General features: G+C 43.4%; 1 protein-coding gene and 1 pseudogene across 1 annotated transcript; both read right to left on the reverse strand.

Annotated features, from left to right (window-relative positions):
- Positions 1-569: 569 nt before the first annotated feature.
- CFAP107 (cilia and flagella associated protein 107) lies at positions 570-10,381 on the reverse strand. Its single transcript, XM_045777954.2, has 4 exons — positions 10,268-10,381; positions 4,151-4,264; positions 2,046-2,223; positions 570-851 (listed from the first exon to the last, which is right to left on the reverse strand). The coding sequence occupies exons 1-4, from the start codon at positions 10,379-10,381 to the stop codon at positions 670-672; spliced, it is 588 nt and encodes a 195-aa protein (XP_045633910.1). The 3' UTR covers positions 570-669.
- Positions 10,382-15,188: 4,807 nt separating this feature from the next.
- Positions 15,189-15,808, reverse strand: LOC148107241 (large ribosomal subunit protein eL33-like; annotated as a pseudogene).
- Positions 15,809-16,550: the final 742 nt, after the last annotated feature.

Consider the following 16,550-nt stretch of genomic DNA (forward strand, 5'->3'; position numbering starts at 1 on the left):
TGACAGAATGCGCCTCAGGGGACTCCATCCTGGGCAAGGGCAGCGCCCCGGATCTTCTACCCGCGGGTCCATCCTCACTCCGAAACACTCGCTGAAAAATCCCCCATCCTCAAACCCGGAAAAGGATTGGAGAGCTTAGAGGTGGAAGGGAGATGCTGTGTGTCTTGCTTCCTCTGAGCCCTGGGTTCGGTGCACCCCTGGGGAGGCAACGGCATGCCAGACCCTTCTACAATGGCCAGCTCCTGCGGGGTGCCCTCCCAAAACCACATTCTACCATTCCGTGGAGTTCTGCAGCGGATCTCGTGGTCAGATACCCTTCTGTATGGACCAGACACTCCTGGAGGGTAGGGACCACACTGTGAGAACTTGCAGGAGTCATGTTACCTCTCTGGGCCTCAGTTTCCCCTCATGTGCCACTCTGCAGAATTCTGCACATCCATGACACTCCATTCTGTCAAAGAGCTTTAATTGTGGGATGGAAAAGGAAGGAAGCTGAGGGTTTGGAGGAAGGGTAGGAACCATCAAACACAGATCATGATTCTAAGGGCCCCTCGGCGGGGCCGGATTTAAAACTTGGGGTGTGTCTGCAGCCGCCTGCTGCCTGGCAAGTACGAACAGCACAGTGGGTGTCCGGTTGGTTCTGCCTGCGTTGCTCTCACATGGCAGTTCTCAGAAGCGCGGGACAGGGTGCAGGCGAGGGGGAGGGACGGGGATGGCATGTTCCCGCCGGGACAAAGCGTAAGGTGGTGGTCTGGGGTAGGACGAGGTGTAAATGCTCTCCCTCGGGGCAGCCTTGGGCGCAAGCCAACTCCGCTGCAGCTGTTCGTAGAGTCCGTAGTTCGTAGGGGGAGCTGCAAGAGAAGCCAGAGTCTGGGTGAACAGGGCGTGGACCAGCCAGGGGAATGTGTGGCGTGGGGCCCTGGAGGTTTTCCGGGGCTGCAGTATCAGGGACCAAGCCTGGCAGGGCTCCGGAGGGAAGAAGGGCTTGCAGGAGTGTTGGCTCAGCGTGGGGTGTGCTCCCAGCATACTCAGGAGGAACCAGGCGCTGGTACATAGGCCTCAGAAAAATCAGCCCCATAATTGGTGGAGGGTGGCCCTGCCGGCTCCTGGGGGACTGTCCTCCCCTAGCAGGGAAGGGAGCAGTGCTGGCTTGTGAGACTTCTCGGGAGGAGAAACCCTTGCAAAAGTAATGCAGTGACAAGCAGCTCACCATTGAACCCAGGTCCCTTTGCATCGAAGGGTAGGGAGTCCAAAAAGTTGGATGCAAAGAATGAGGGTAGCTTGAAATGTAAATCAGATCAAGGCACTCTCTTATAAAAATCCCTTCAAAGTCCTGTTGCTTCTGGAAGGACAAAATCCGCACGGCTGGTGCTGGCCTATGAGCCCGGATGTGGTCTTCTTGCACTCCTGCTGCGTAACATCTTTGCTTGCTATTTCCTCCCCTGGAATTCTCTCCCCCCGCCATTCCTATATGGCTCCCTCCTTCTCAACTCAACTCTCTCTTCCAGAGCGACCATCTCTCATCATTCCACCCAAAGGAGATTCACAAGTACGTGCCTCACTTTGCGTGCCTTACCAGTGTCTTTGCTTCACGGCGCACATCCTGGTCCAGAATGATGTTACTTGCCAGATCTTAAGTTATCCATCAACAGTGTCTTATCTGAGACCCACTGGAATGACAACTACCCAAGGGCAGGAATTCCTCCCCGTTGGTGACTCCTGTGTCCCCAGGTGCTCCGTCAGGGCAGGGCCCCAGGGAACTGGTCATCACTGTTTATGCAAAGGTGACGGATCTGAGTGCAATGATGCTGTTCCTGCCACCTGTGCTCCCGGTAAACCCACCCGGCCTCGGTGCCCAGGTGAGGGCTTCATCACACAGCCAATGTCACCTCCGTGGCAAGAAGCGGCCCTGTGGGTCCATAGGATTCTCCCCTTCTCATGTCATTCTAATGCTCTCTGTGTGAGTCTCTCAGCATCCACAGCCCTAGGCAGCCGTGGACCCCTCCCAGCCCAGCACAGGGCAAAATCCCAAATTAGACGAATACCAAGAAGGGGGAAGTCCGATTTCTCTGGGAGCCACAGCAGCTTGTGTCCACTCCAGGCGCGACGTGGAGGCAGGCCTGGGTTGTAATTGTGCCGGTTGTAATGGTCATCGTAGGTGCTGATCAGATGGCGGTGGGAGGGCTCCTGGTGGTGCGTGATCAGATGTTTGTACGGGAGCCCCTGGAGGGACAGACACAGCGAGCGTGTTACCGATCGGAGCAAGGCATCCACACGGCCGTGGCCGGAGGCCGAAGCTGCCACCGTGGACGTGTGTGATGCTGATGTGACTGTTGCTGCCTGAGCCCTCGGGGCCGCTGCCGGGGAGACACAGCTCACCTTCACACACATGCCCCAGCCCCCGACGCATGCCAAGTCAGTTCATCCCGAGCATGGGCTATGGGGATGCATTGAAATGAAAGGCAGGACACCCAGCTGCTAGGAAGAGTCAGAGCCACTGCTGCTCTTGTGATCTGAAATTACACCCTCTGCTGCGTCTCTAGGCTCCTCCATCCCAGGGCCTATTTCCATGGCAAGTGGAAGACGTTGACTACGAGCCTGACATATGCACCTTGTATTTCAATCAGTTACTATGGGAAGAGTCAGAGAACGCTCCATAAATCGCCTTCTACTGCAAAGAATTTATGGCTCCCTCAGCTGGAAACTCGGGGAGTGATTTCTTTGGTGGGAGTTATTTACAAGGAGAAGAAAGCCGTGTCCTCCTTACTCTGGGACGTTTGCCTGCATCAGTGCCCTTCCAAAGAAAATCCTCCTGGCCCTGGAAGGGAATCTTGGAGGACTGGGCTGATTTACAGGGGAGGATAATGTGGATTTCCATGCCCGTCCTCTTGTCTGGAGCAGACAGGGAGGTCTGTGTCTGCTCTGGTCTGGAAGCGCCGGCTACACATAATATTTCAAGCGGTGGTTCCATAAATAAGTCAGATTACAATGCCAAAGGGAGACGAGGGGGACAGGCACAGACATGAGGCAGGGGTTCCCAAGATCCACATCACCAGGTGCCCGGAGCACACGTCCAGGGCCAGGGAAAGCAAGTTGGAGGGGTTCCCATGAACCAAGAGAAGTGCCAAGGAGGCATCACAACAGGGGAAAGAGAAAAGGATTTTCTTCTTGGTTTGGGGCATGGCCCTGCTGTCTTGATGATGTGCCTGGGATTTTTGTTTTGATCAGGTATGGTCAGGTGACAGAGAGACAACTGCCTTGGGGGAAAAAAACGATTTGGGAAGTTTATTACTTTCAATTCCCGAGAGGAGAGGGCACCACACAGCGCCACATAGGGAAGCACCAGGGTCGTAGAAGGCGCAGGAGAGAGCATGGCCCGGGGCCTCCGTGTGTTTTCCAAGGGAAGGAACAGGTGAGGCAGGGTAGGCAAGTTTGAGAAGTTTAGGATTGCAGAGTCTGAATGATTTCAGCAGGCTCTGGGCTAACGACGTGCCTCTGGTTATCGGTGCCCGGCCCTGGAGTGATTTAGGGCAAAGGGATATTGGCTTGGCATGTGAGCCTTGTAGAAAAGAGGTGGTGGGGGTATGGGTTCTGGGTTAGCTGGTTTGTATCCCAAAGGCATGCTTCCAGCAAGCTGTTTACTGTTGTGGGAACTAGCCAGCCCTGGGAGGGCCGTCTGTCCAGGATTAGCACGGCCCCTAAGATGTCAAACCATCTGAAATATAGAACATAAAAAATGTGATTAATATACCTGCCTAGGGCAAAAGCACAGGAAGGGGGTCCTCCCTGGGGATGCTAACCCCATCGATCCAGAGTGGATTGAAGGAGCAGGTGCGCATTTGCCTAAGAAGGAGGAAGTGTGAAGTGGGGATGGGAGCTGGCTGTCCTCGGAGGAAGAGCCCGTGGCGGAAGCAGCTGTGGGGGAGCAGAGCGATGTCCAGGGTCCCCGGCGCACAAGCAGCAGACCTGAACAGAGTCCTTGGAAATGGCTCTCTGATTGCTTGGTTCTATTCTGTGTATATGTTGGCGGGGTCTTCTTAATTTTAACCAGATTATATAAAGATTTATTTATTTGTTATTTGAGAGAGAGAGAGAGCAGGGGGAGGGGCAGAGGGAGAAGAAGGGAGAGAATCCCCCCACTCCCTCTTACCTCGATTCTCCTCTTGCCGTACCACCTGGAGATCTGGTCTGGTCTGTGGCCTGGGAAGGGGACATACTCTTCTCTGTAAATGCACTGAGGTGTTTTCTCAGTGGCTTTGGTGAACTGAAAAAGATGAAATATTCAGGACAACTTCTGGGATGCACCTTCTCACATCTCTGCAACATCCCGTCCCCTCCTGCGCTCGGGAAAGCTGGGCAGAGAAAGGGTAAACATACAGCCCAGTGCATCCTGCGCAAGACAGGCTTCATTTTGCTGCCTCCCTTCCAGAGCTTAGAAATGAACGTGCTCAGGCCCTTGGCACCGCACGCCGCAGGAAAGCTGTGACTTGTGTCACGCAACCACTTCTCCTGGTCTGCACCTGTTCCCTTTGTCTTCTCTCTCCCTGTTCCCCCTTCCTGCTTGCCTCCTTCCTCTTTTTCTCCTTTGTTTTCCTCACCTCTTCCCAGTTCCACTCTTCCCCCTCCATTATGCTTGTTTCCTGGCTCATTTATTAAAAAATTTACTGCGGTAAAATATACATAACAAAATTCACCACTTTAACCATTTTTACGTATACAGTTCAGTAGCATTAAGTACACTTACATGGTTGTGCAGCCATCATCGCCTGTCTCCAGGACTTCTTCACCTTCTCAAACTAAAACTCTGAGCCCATTAAACAGCTCCCTCCCTCTTCCCCTGGCACCCACCATTCTGTTTTCTGTCTCTATGAATCTGACTGCTCTAGGTACTTCATACACGTGGATGCAGACAGCCTTTGTCTTTCCGTGCCTGGCTGATTTCCCTTAGCATGGTGTCTTCAAGGTTTATCTACATTGCAGCATGTGGAAGAATTTTCTTCCTTTTAAAGGCTGAGTAATATTTCATTGTAGGCGTAGGCTACATTTTGCTTATCCACTCGACCTTTTGGTTACTGTGAATAATGCTGCTATGAACATGGATGTATGAATATCGCTCTTCAAAATCCTGCCTTCAGCTCTTGTGGGTAGAAACCCAGAAACGGAACTGTTGGGTCATATGGTCATTCTATGTTTAATATTTTTAGCAACTGCCATACCGTCTCCCACAGCAGCTGCACCATTTTACATTCCCACTAATCAGGCACAAGCATACCAATTTCTCCTCCTCCTCGCCAACACCTGCTACTTTCTTTCTCTTTCTTTCTTTTTTTTTTTTTATCATAGCCATTTTAATGGGTGTGAAGTGGTTTTGATTTGTGGTTTTGATTTGCTTTTCCCTAATGACTAGTGATATTGGGCATCTTTTCATGTGCTCATTGGCCATTTGCATAACTTGGAGGCATATCTGTTCAAGTTTTTTCCCCATTTTTAATCGTTGGGTTTTTTTATTGTCGAGTTGTAGGAGTTCTTTATGTATCTTGGATATTAATCCTTTATCATATATAAGATTTGGAAACATTTTATCCCATTCCGTAAGTTATCTTTTCACTCTATTGATAGTGTTCTTTGATGCATAAAAGTCTTCAATTTTGATGAAAGCCCAATTTACCTTTTTTTTTCCTTTTCTTATCTATGATTTCAGTGTCCTACACACACAAAAATAATTGCCAATTTCAATGTCGTGAAGCTTTTCTCCTATGTTTTCTTCTAAGAGTTTTACAGTTTTAGGTCTTACATCTAGGTTTTTGAACCATTTTGAATTAATTTTTGTATGCGGTGTAAGGTAAGCGTCCAACTTCATTCTTTTACATTTGGATGTGCAGTTTCCCCAGCACCATTTGTTGAAAAGACTGTCCCCTCACCATTGAATGATCTTGCCAGGCCTGTTGAAATCATTTGACCAGGTATGTGAGGATTTATTTCTGAGCTCTTTATTTTATTCCATTTGTTTATATGTCTGCCTTTATGCCGGTATCCCAATATTTGGTTGCTGTAGCTTTGTCGTAATTTTTGAAATCAGAGAATGTGAGTCCTTCAACTTCGCACTTCTTTTCTTTTCAAGATTGTTTTGGCTATTCAGTTTCTTGAGATTCCAAATGAATTTTAGGGCGGATTTCTTAATTTCAGCAAAAAAAAAAAATCATAAGGATTGCATTGATTCTGTAGCCAGTTTTGGGTAGTATTGACATCTTAATGATATTGTGTCTTCCAATCCATGAACATAGGACATCTTTCCATCTATTGACGTTGCGTTTTATTTCTTTCGACAGTATTTTGTAGTTTTCATTATATAAGTCTTTTGCCTCTGTGGTTAAGTTCGTTCCTAAGTATTTTATTCTTTTTGGTGCTATTGTAAATAGAGTTGTTTTTTTTTTTAGATCCCCCCTTTAGATAGTTCATTGTTAGTGTATAGAAACCAATTTTTGCATGTTGATTTTTGTATCTTGCTACTTTGCTGAATTCATTTATTAGTTTGGCAGTTTTTTCCTGGGTCTTTTGTCTGTTTTGTTTGTGTATGTGTGGTCTCTAAGGTTTGGTACATATAAGATCCTGTCATCTGCAAACAGATAATTTTACTTCTTCCTTTCCGATTTCTATGCTTTTTATTTCTTTTTCTTGACTAATTGCTCTGGCTAGAACTTTAGAATAGAACTGGCAAAGCAGACATTCTTGTCTTATTCCTGATCTTAGAGGAAAAGTTTTTTTGGTCTTTTACCATTGAGTATGACGTTAGCTGTGGTTTTTCATATATAGCCTTTGTTATGTTATGTTATGTTATGTTATGTTATGTTATGTTATGTTAAGTAGAATTCACCATCTAGTCATGGACTTGTATTTTGGAGATGTTTTTTATTCTTACTCGTTACAGATCTATTCAGATTTTCTATTTCTTCATACTCGTTACAGATTCTTCATACCCTTTCTTCAATATATACTGTCCTTCTTTGGCTCTTATACCAATTTTTGACTAAAAGTCTATTTTTTTAATGATATTGGTATAGCCAACCCACCCTCTCTTGTTTGCTGTTTGGATGGATATCTTTTTCTGTCCTTTCCCTTTCAACCTATGTATGCCCTTAGATCTAAAGACAGTCTCATAGATGGCATATAGTTGCATCCTAGGTTTTGGGGTCCCCCCACCATTTTTCCAATCTATGTCTTTTGATTGAAAGGTTAATTTATTTGCATTGAAAGTAATTACTGTCTGGGGAGGACTTATTTTTGCCATTTTGTTATTTGTTTTCTTGAAAGATTTTTGTCCCTCATTTCCTCCATTGCTACATTTGTTTGTGTTTAGTTGATTATTTTCAGTGACATTTTTAATTTCTTTCTCATTTCCTTTCTTGTGTATTCTAGAAATATTTTCTTCATAGTTATCATGGGGATTGCATATAACATCCCAAAGTTAAAACAACCCTTTTAACAACCTATTTTAAATGGACACCAACTTGACTTAGCTCAAATATAAAAATTCTGCCTCTTTACAGTCCTGTCATCTCCCATTTTATGTTACTGATGTCATAAACTGCATCTGGATATATTTTGTACCCATTAACATAGATTTATAATTATTTTTATGCATTTGTTTTTTTAAATCCTATAAAAATAGTGGAGTTACAAACCAAAATTACAATAACAGTGGTTTTTTTATATTTGTCTATGTGTTTACCTTAACCAGAAGTCTTTATTTCATATGGCTTTGAGTTACTGTCTAACATTGCTCCATTTCTTGTAGGGCAGGCCTAGTGGTTATGAATTCCTTCAGCTTTGGTTTATCTGGGGGTGCTTTAGTTTCTCCTTCATTTTTGAAGGATGGTTTTGCTAGCTATAGAATTCTTAGTAGACAGGTGTTGTAGTTGGTTTCTTTTTAGCACTCACCCCACCCCTTTAGGCCTGTCAGGTTTCTGCTGAGAAATCTACTGATAATCTTATAAGGCTGGTTTGTACGTGATGTGTCATTTTATTTTGCTGCTTTCAAGTTCTTTTGTCTTTGACTTTCAACAGGTTGAGTATAATATGTCTTTGTGTGGGTCTCTTTGGATGTTTCCTATTAGAGTTCTCTGAGATTCTTGGATTTATAGACACGTGTCTTGTCTTCAAATTTAGGAAGTTTTCAGCCTTTATTTCTTCAAATATTTTTTCTGCCCCTGTCTCTTTTTTCTCCCAAAATGTGTGTACTGGCCTGCATGATGGTGACCCATAAGTCCTTAGATTCTGTTTGCAATTCTTTATTCCTTTTTTTGTCTCCTCAGACTCAAGAATTTCAAATGACCTCTCTTCAAGTTCTCTGATTCTTTCTTCTGCCTGTTCAAGTCCACTGTCAAATACCTCTAGTGAATTTTTTTCAATGTAGTTATTGTATTTTTCAGCTCCATAATTTCTGTTTGATTTCATTTTATAATTTCTATTTTTTATTAATATTCTCATTTTGTTCATATATTATTTTCCTGATTTCCTTCAGTTCTTTGTTCATGTTTTCTTTTAGCTCTTTATGCATATTCAAAGTGATTGTTTTAAGGTTTTTGTCCAGTCCATTTAAGGGAAGATCTCCGCTAACTAACAGGGCACATTCCAGGGTGAATGAAGTCTTAAGTTCTCAGGAGTTTTCTGAGCATGCATCTTGCCTGAACCTGTGTGTGTGTGTGTGTGTGCATGTGTGGTGTGCTTTTTTATTTAGTCTATATACACAGCTACTTTAAAATGCCTTAATTTCCCAAAGAGTGTCTCCCCTGCTTCTTCTCAAGGTCTTTTACGTTCTGTTGCATTCCTCCACCTGTAATCTCCAGCCTCAGACTTTCACAGGTCTATAGTCTCCTAGCAGCTGTAACCACCCCTGCTTTCAACAGCTTTTCTTAGCCTGAAACATGAACTATGACATGTTTCCCTATCTGAGCTCTGAGTTAAGCAAAGTAGGGGGAGCAATCCCTCAAGCGGCTTCCAGACAGATTAAAATGTTGCTCCACTCTCTCTGGGTTCAAGGGAAGGAACTGGGAGCTGAGTTTCTTTTATACTACACCATGCTGTTCTGAGGAGAAAATGAGAAAAGAGCAAGTAAAAATACCATGGAATTTCCTACCATTTTGAATGTGAGTTTTTCTAAATTGGACATTTGTTTGGTTGCTGTGGACCTTTGACTGCTTTTCAGAACTCTTTTATAGTTATTTTAGCTAGACCATAGTTGTTTCTTAAATGTTTCTGTGGGAGAGTAAGGAGCTGGAGCTTCTTAGTCTGCCATGTTTTTCATGTCACTCCAACTCTGCTCTCTTTATGCAATCTCTTCTAGGCATAGGACCAGCCCATAGTATCCTTAGGTACTATCTCTCCCACAGGAGCCTGGAGGACTTGCTTAGCCAGTTCTCCTAGCCCTTGGACCCTCTCTTACACACACCTGCTCCCCAAATAAGGTCAAGTGCAATGAGAACTAACAATGGCCACAGGCCACATCTAGCCAGAGGGGTGGTGAATGCAAATGTTCTCCCTGAAAACAGCCTTTTCCATTTCTCAGAAGTCACCACCACCCTTCCCCATCCTTACACCAAAGCTGCCAATTGATATCATCCTCTTTTCCTTGGCCATTTCCCAAGAAGGCATGAGGATATCTACATGTCTCTGCAGAAATTTAAGTGGCTCAATCTTGATTGCCACCACAAGTAAAGATACCCAATTTCAAGTAGGCCAATTCAGGCAAAGTATTTTTGTGTTGGCCTTTAAAATACATGGGGAAACCAAGAGCCCATTTGTTCTGTTTCGAAAGTAAAAACTGAAATGCGCAGGCAGGGCAAGGTTGTGGAATGGGTGTCAGAGAGCAGCAGCTCATCCCTGGACATCCATGCAGGGAGTGGCAAGCCTGCCTTGGAAGGCATCCCACTCTGGGAAGGGCCAGGCCCAGGATAGTAGATGTTCTTCAAATCAAGGTGCAGAGGAATTAGGGACAGGGAACACCAGATGCCTAGAAACAGGCCACCGAAAATAATGTTGTAAGGCAGAACTATATTGACGCTTCTGCTATGGCATTTTCGAGATATAATGGGGACTTTGATGATTGCTTGAATGTAACTCCCCTATGAAGAGCACAGAGACCCTAACACCACATTGTTAAGATGTAACCATCTATGACCCTTAATTTGGAAATAGTAATGACCTCATTCCTACTTCTGCCTGCCAGGCCATCCCCCAAGCCCTCTGTCTACGTTCTCCCATTCCTTACCTTCCTCCTCTCTTCCACCCAGTTTCCAGTGAGCACTCGGGTTGAATACTTGGTCTCAACCTTCCAGCTTGGGGTAGAGAAGGACTGTGGACTTACTGCAGTCAAAAACTGCATGGTAAGTGTTTGCCCTGAGTCTTTTGAGTTGACACAGTTTCAGGTTTCGGGAGTGGGGAGATGTTACACAATTGCTGAGTTTAGGGTGTCTTTTTCATCTTCCTAGCCACCCTTTTGAGTGGGTATAGTTAATGACACTCTGCCAATTTCACAAAATAAATGTTCCCGAGAGTCTACTTTCAGCCTCCAGGGAGAGGTGATGTGATCTTGGATTCCCTACTGTTGACTGTCTCCATGGTGATAGCCTGTGTGTATAAATACTCTCCTTAAGGGGGAAGCTGATTCTTCAGGAGAAAAACTGACCCCATAGAAGCAAATTGAACCAACAATAACCACCACAAATGCAGGGCCAGAAAAACCTTGTTTTCGTGTTGTCGCCCTGTGAGAGACATCATCCTTGGGGTACTTTTACAAGGGTGAGTTGGGATGATCACATTCTATTACTAATTCTCTTTCTCTAGTGCTGATGTGTTAAGCCCATGCGGAGACATTTGCATGTTGTCACTCATTTAATTCTCACAGCAGCCCTATGAAGCAGATGCCATCTATAAAATGGGTAATATACCCATTTTATAGATGAGAACAGTGAAGCAAAGAGAGATTAAGTAGCTGTTTCAAGTCACACATGTCAGACAGCCGGGATTTGAATCCACTCTGATTCAGGCCTAGACCCCTGGGCTCCACTCAGTGCTTGTCTGCCCCTTTGCCTAAGGAATCCTATCTTTGGGCTCAAACTGATACCATGTGGTTCATTCGGTTAGTCTTCATTCGCCCCACAATCATTTTTATTGAGCACATGCTACATCTTGGGCACTGAGCTGTGGGTATAATGCATCAGTGACTAGACCAAGGTCCCATCCCCACAGAGGGACCCCACTGAGGTCCAATGGGAAAAAGCCATTATTTTGCTTATTGACTAAGAAAAAAAAAATTAGGAACCACCTCTCTATCAAGGGAGGGCCGGTTCAATAAATTGTGGTACATCCATATAATGAAATACTCTGTAGCTATTAAAAAATGCTAACAGAGAAAGGTGCCTATAATACGATTGAATTAAAGAAGCAGAACCCTGTAGTCTCGCTTGCCACAAATGAAGATATCCAATTTCAAGTAGGCAATTCAGAGATGTATTTTCCAACAGCCTTTAAACAAAAGTAGAGGAACTCCAAGAAACTATTTGTTCCCTCTTGAAACTAACCATGTGGCGGGGGAAAGATATGAAGACACACCACAGAGCATGGCAGACCTCTATTTGGCAGGGACGACAGTCTGGGCAGGCTAGAGCCAGGAAGAGGGGAATGTCCTTCCGATCCAAGTACAGGGGAGTCATGTGTTCTGTATAATTGCATTTTTCAAAACTTTTAATTATAAAATGTAACACAATATGAACAAGTACATTAAAAATAAATGTACAGATCAATGAATTACAGTAGAGCAAACCCCCACAAAGCAGCACAGAGGTGAAGAAGCAGAACACTGCCAGCACCCCAGTGTCACACATGCCTCCTGCCTTTCTCACCTGACTTTTGTAGCTGTAGCTTCCTTGCTTTTTTTTTTTTAATATGCTGAGCACCAAAGGATGCATTCCTATACATGAATGCTTAGCCTTATACGTGTTTCTGGAGTTGGTATAAATGAAACTGTATAACATGTATTCATTTGAGTCTGGTTTCTTTTCCTCAACATAGTTAATATTTTTTTATGATTTTATTTATTTACTTGAGAGAGAGAGAGAGACAGAGCACAAGCAGGGGGAAGGAGGCAGAGGGAAAGGGAGAAGCAGACTCCCCAGCGAGCAGGGAGCCCGACGTGGGGCTCGATCCCAGGACCCTGGGATCATGACCTGAGCCGAAGGCAGATGCTTAACTGACTGAGCCACCCAAGAACCCCTATAGTTAATATTTTTAAGATTCACTCATGGTTACCTGGGTGGCGCAGTCGGTTAAGCAAGTGTCTGCCTTCTGCTCAGGCAATGATCCCAGAGTCCTGGGATCAAGTCCCACATCAGGCTCCCTGCTGAGCCAGGAGTTTGCATTTCCCTCTGCTCCTCCCCCCACCCCTGCTCAGGCGCATGCTCTCTCTCTCTAGCAAAAATAAATAAATAAACAAACAAATAAATAAATAATCTTTAAAAAAAAGATTCACTCATGTTGCATGTAGTTGTGGTTGCTATGACCTTTTTCTGCATGTCTCCTGGGGCCCAGATACAGCCATTTCTCTAGGGCAGTGGTTCTCACATTTCTAGTTTCTCAAAAATTATGGAGGACCCAAAGACCTTTTTAAAATGTGGGTTGTATTGGTGGTCTGGAGCCGGGTCATAGCTGCTCATGGGAGCCCACGGTGCCCATCTCTTCCCAGCACTACATTCTGTGAAATCACATCGGTAGCTCAAAATCATTCATGGTGGCGATATTTATACCACAGAAGGGGCAAACCCAATAGAGGAATATAAGTATATTGATTATTATTGATTGATTTCAAAAAAATTCCATCTGTTGTGATAGATTGTTTTGTGTAAAGGAAAAAATCTAACCTCATAGAGATAAGTAGTTGGAAGGGAGAGAAATATTTTAATAGTCTTTGAAGCTAATTGTGGATATTCTTCGAAGCTACAGCAAAACTCAATGAGTGGTAGTTTCTTAAAGGTTAGTTACAATGTGGAATCTGAAACTATTCAGTCACCTCCTTGAGCTCTGTTACATTAAAATCCACAGGTTGACCTTGTGCTTTGAGCAGATCTTTCAGTTACTTGTGGTTTTGTAACATCATGGTGGTCACTGGAATACATTGGTATACTGAGCCTTACAAATCTTCCAAATGTTGGTGTATTTTATGATATTTTTAAAATTGCACCTGCTAATACCACTAGTGATCTCATCAGAAAAGCATTCAAGTGTTAGGAAGTTGACCAGCTCACAGCGATGGATACAAGGTTTCCAAAATTCTAGTTTTAGTTTGAAAGCTCAAAAACTCTGTCATCGGCAGCAACTAATGTCCAATTTTCTCTGAAGCGTCAGACCTACTTCATTCATTTTTAAGAAAATATCTGCCAGATGTTCCAATGTGAATAATCATGATTTGTCTCCCCAACATGTCTTCGAGTAAAAATGGTATTTAATTAAAAAAAAAAGCCCACCTAATTCTGCTTATAACTTCAGTGCTGTTTTTCAAGAGAATATCATTCTTGGGTTTGCGACAGCAGAGTTTTCTTCACACCCACCTTCCGTTCCATCACACGGCATGTTGGAAGTGTATCCGCTCAAAGGTCAAGATTAATAAAATTAATCATTTTTATTTCTTCTTCATCAAGGACAACCTTAAGTGAAACCAGCATCATCATCATCACCATCATCATTATTATTACTTTACTGCTAGTGTGTGGTGGTGGAGACATGACTGTTAACACCACTGGCAACCCTGCCTGGATCAGGCATGGGCACCAACTGCTTTACTGCCACTGCCCCTGCACTCTCAGTACCAATGTCGACACAGTGAAAAGGGGCAAACAACATCTTAGCATTATTAAGAAAATAGTTTTGCCCTTGCAGGTCCCCTGAAGGAAGCTTGAGGATCTCCGGGGATCTTGCTTTGGGAACCTCTGCTCTGAGATATAGACCTATAACAGTGGAATTGCTGGGTCATAGGGTATGTGTGTCTTCAACTTTGCTAGACAGCGCCCACCTGTTCTCCAATATGTCGGTTTATATTCCCCCCCCCATCAGCATGTATGTTTGTTTCCATCACTCCACACGTCTAGAACTTTTTCATCATCCTAAACAGAAACTCTCTACCCATTAAGCAATAGCTCCCCATTTCTACTTTCCCCAGAGGCCCCGACAATCCTGTTCTACTTTCCATCTCTATGAATTTTCCTGTTCCAGGTACCCCATATAAAAGAAAGCATACAGGGTTTTTATTTGGTTTGGTTCGGTCTTGCTTATTTCACTTAGCCTAATGTTTTCAAGGTTCATCCATGGTATAGCACGTGTCAGAATTTCATTCTGAATTTCTTTTTTTGGATGAATAATGGCTGAATAATATTCTGTTATATATATAGACCACACTTTGTGTATCCATTCATCTGTTGATGGACATTCGGATGGTTTCCACCTTTTGGCTATTGTGAACAGTGTGGCTATGATCATGGGTGTACAGGTATCTGAGTTTTTCCCTTTCCAATCTTTGGAATATCTAGGGAGAAAATTGGCAACACAAAACTCTTTTTCCCCAGGGTTCACACCAGTTTATATTCCCATCAGCAATGAGCAGGCGTTCCCAGTTCTCCACATCCTCGCCAACACTTGTTACATTTCATTTTTATTAACAATCCATCCTAATGAATGTGAGGCGATACCTCATTGTGGCTTTGATTTGCATTTCACTAATGACTAATAATGTGGAGCATCTGTCCATGTGTTTATTGGCCATTTGTGTATCATCTTTAAGAAAACATTGCCCATTTTTTTTAGTTGGGTTGTTTGTTTTGAAGTGTTTTTTGTTTGCTTCTTTGTTTGGGTCTTTTGTTGGTGGTGGTGGTGGTGGTTTTCTTCGGTTTTGTGTGTGTGTGTGTGGTTGAGTTGTAGGGATTCCTTCTATATTCCTGATGTTAATTCCTTATCAGATATATGATTTACAAATATTTTCTCTTATTCTATGAGTCATCTTTTCCCTCGCAATATTGTCTGTTCCTATGTGTTTTATATTTTATGCCACTTAAATGGTTATTTATATTTCATTTTCTGATTCTTGCCTACATATTAAAATGCAACTGATTTTTTCTTTTTTCTTTTCTTTTTTTTTTAAATCTACCCCTTTATTTATTTACTTTCCATTAAATTTAAATCCTTGAGGGGTACAGCATCACACAGATTCTGTGGCCAATGGCTTTAGCTGGAAGGTTGCTTCGGAATTTGGCACGAATCATGCCACTGTTTCCGTGAGCATGAGTTCCTCTTCCCCAGATAACTCTAGTTTTCTTTGGTTTGCCACCAGGAGTTACTGTGTTGTTCTTTGCTTTGTATACATAAGCACATCTCTTGCCTAGATAGAATTCAGTTTCATCTCAAGCATAAACACCTTTGATTTTAAGAAGAGCTGTGTGGGGCGCCTGGGTGGCACAGCGGTTAAGCGTCTGCCTTCGGCTCAGGGCGTGATCCCGGCATTACGGGATCGAGCCCCACATCAGGCTCCTCTGCTATGAGCCTGCTTCCTCCTCTCCCACTCCCCCTGCTTGTGTTACCTCTCTCGCTGGCTGTCTCTATCTCTGTCAAATAAATAAATAAAATCTTTAAAAAAAAAAAAGAAGAGCTGTGTGCTCCCTCTGGTTCCAGAGACCCTGCTTATAGCCAGCAAAAATGGCCTTGGACCACAGCCTTCCAGACATATTTGTCGTTTTAGGAGTCCTGTTCCCAGCAGGCCTCCACAGGCTCCAAGATGGTGGAAAGAGAAAGGCACGCAACTGATTTTTTCTATAAATGTTAACTTTGTGTACATCAACTTTTTGACTCATTCTAATAATTTTGTTGTAGATTCTTTGAGCATTTACATGTAGGATCATAGTATCTGCAAATAATAATAACTATTTAGTTTCCTCCCTTTCAATTCTTATTGGTTTATTCTTGTCTTCTTACATTGGCTAGGACCACTAGTACACGTCAAATAAAAATGATAGGGAACAACTCTTTTCTTGTTCCTGATACCAAGGGGAAAATTCTGGGTTTCACCATTAAGCAAGGTGTTTGCTATAGGTATTTTTGTTGATGCCATTTATTGGGTTAAAGAAATTTTCTTCTATTCCAAAGAGCTGACAATTTTTTCATAAATAAATGTTTAAATTTTTGCATCTATTAAGATAATCACACAGTTTCTCTCATTGAATGTATTAATGTGATAAATTACATTAAGTTTGTGATATTAACAAATTCTCCAATGTGAAACCCATCTTACATTCTAGTATAAACTCAACTTGGTCATGATATACTATCCTTTATAGATACTGATGGATTAAGTTGGCTAAATATTTTTTAGAAATATTTTTATCTGTAAGATTTTCACAGCCTATAATGTTCACTTCCACTCTCCTTGTGGAATTTGATTACTAAGTAAGCCTCACAGAAAGAGTATACCTGCTTTTTATGTTCTCTATGCCAGTTTATGTAGAATTAATGTC

This window comes from Ursus americanus, chromosome 33 (assembly GCF_024610735.1).
Source record: "Ursus americanus isolate L20-20 chromosome 33, mUrsAme1.1.p, whole genome shotgun sequence".
NCBI lineage: Eukaryota > Metazoa > Chordata > Mammalia > Carnivora > Ursidae > Ursus > Ursus americanus.

Coding starts and splice junctions, on each gene's coding strand:
- CFAP107 (XM_045777954.2), bottom strand. CDS start 10,381: ATGCAGTTTTTGACTGCAGTAAGTCCACAGTCCTTCTCTACCCCAAGC. Junction 4,265..10,267: donor GGGTGGAAGAGAGGAGGAAG/GTAAGGAATGGG, acceptor CATCTTTTTCAG/TTCACCAAAGCCACTGAGAA. Junction 852..2,045: donor ATCGGACTTCCCCCTTCTTG/GTATTCGTCTAA, acceptor CTTCTCTTGCAG/CTCCCCCTACGAACTACGGA.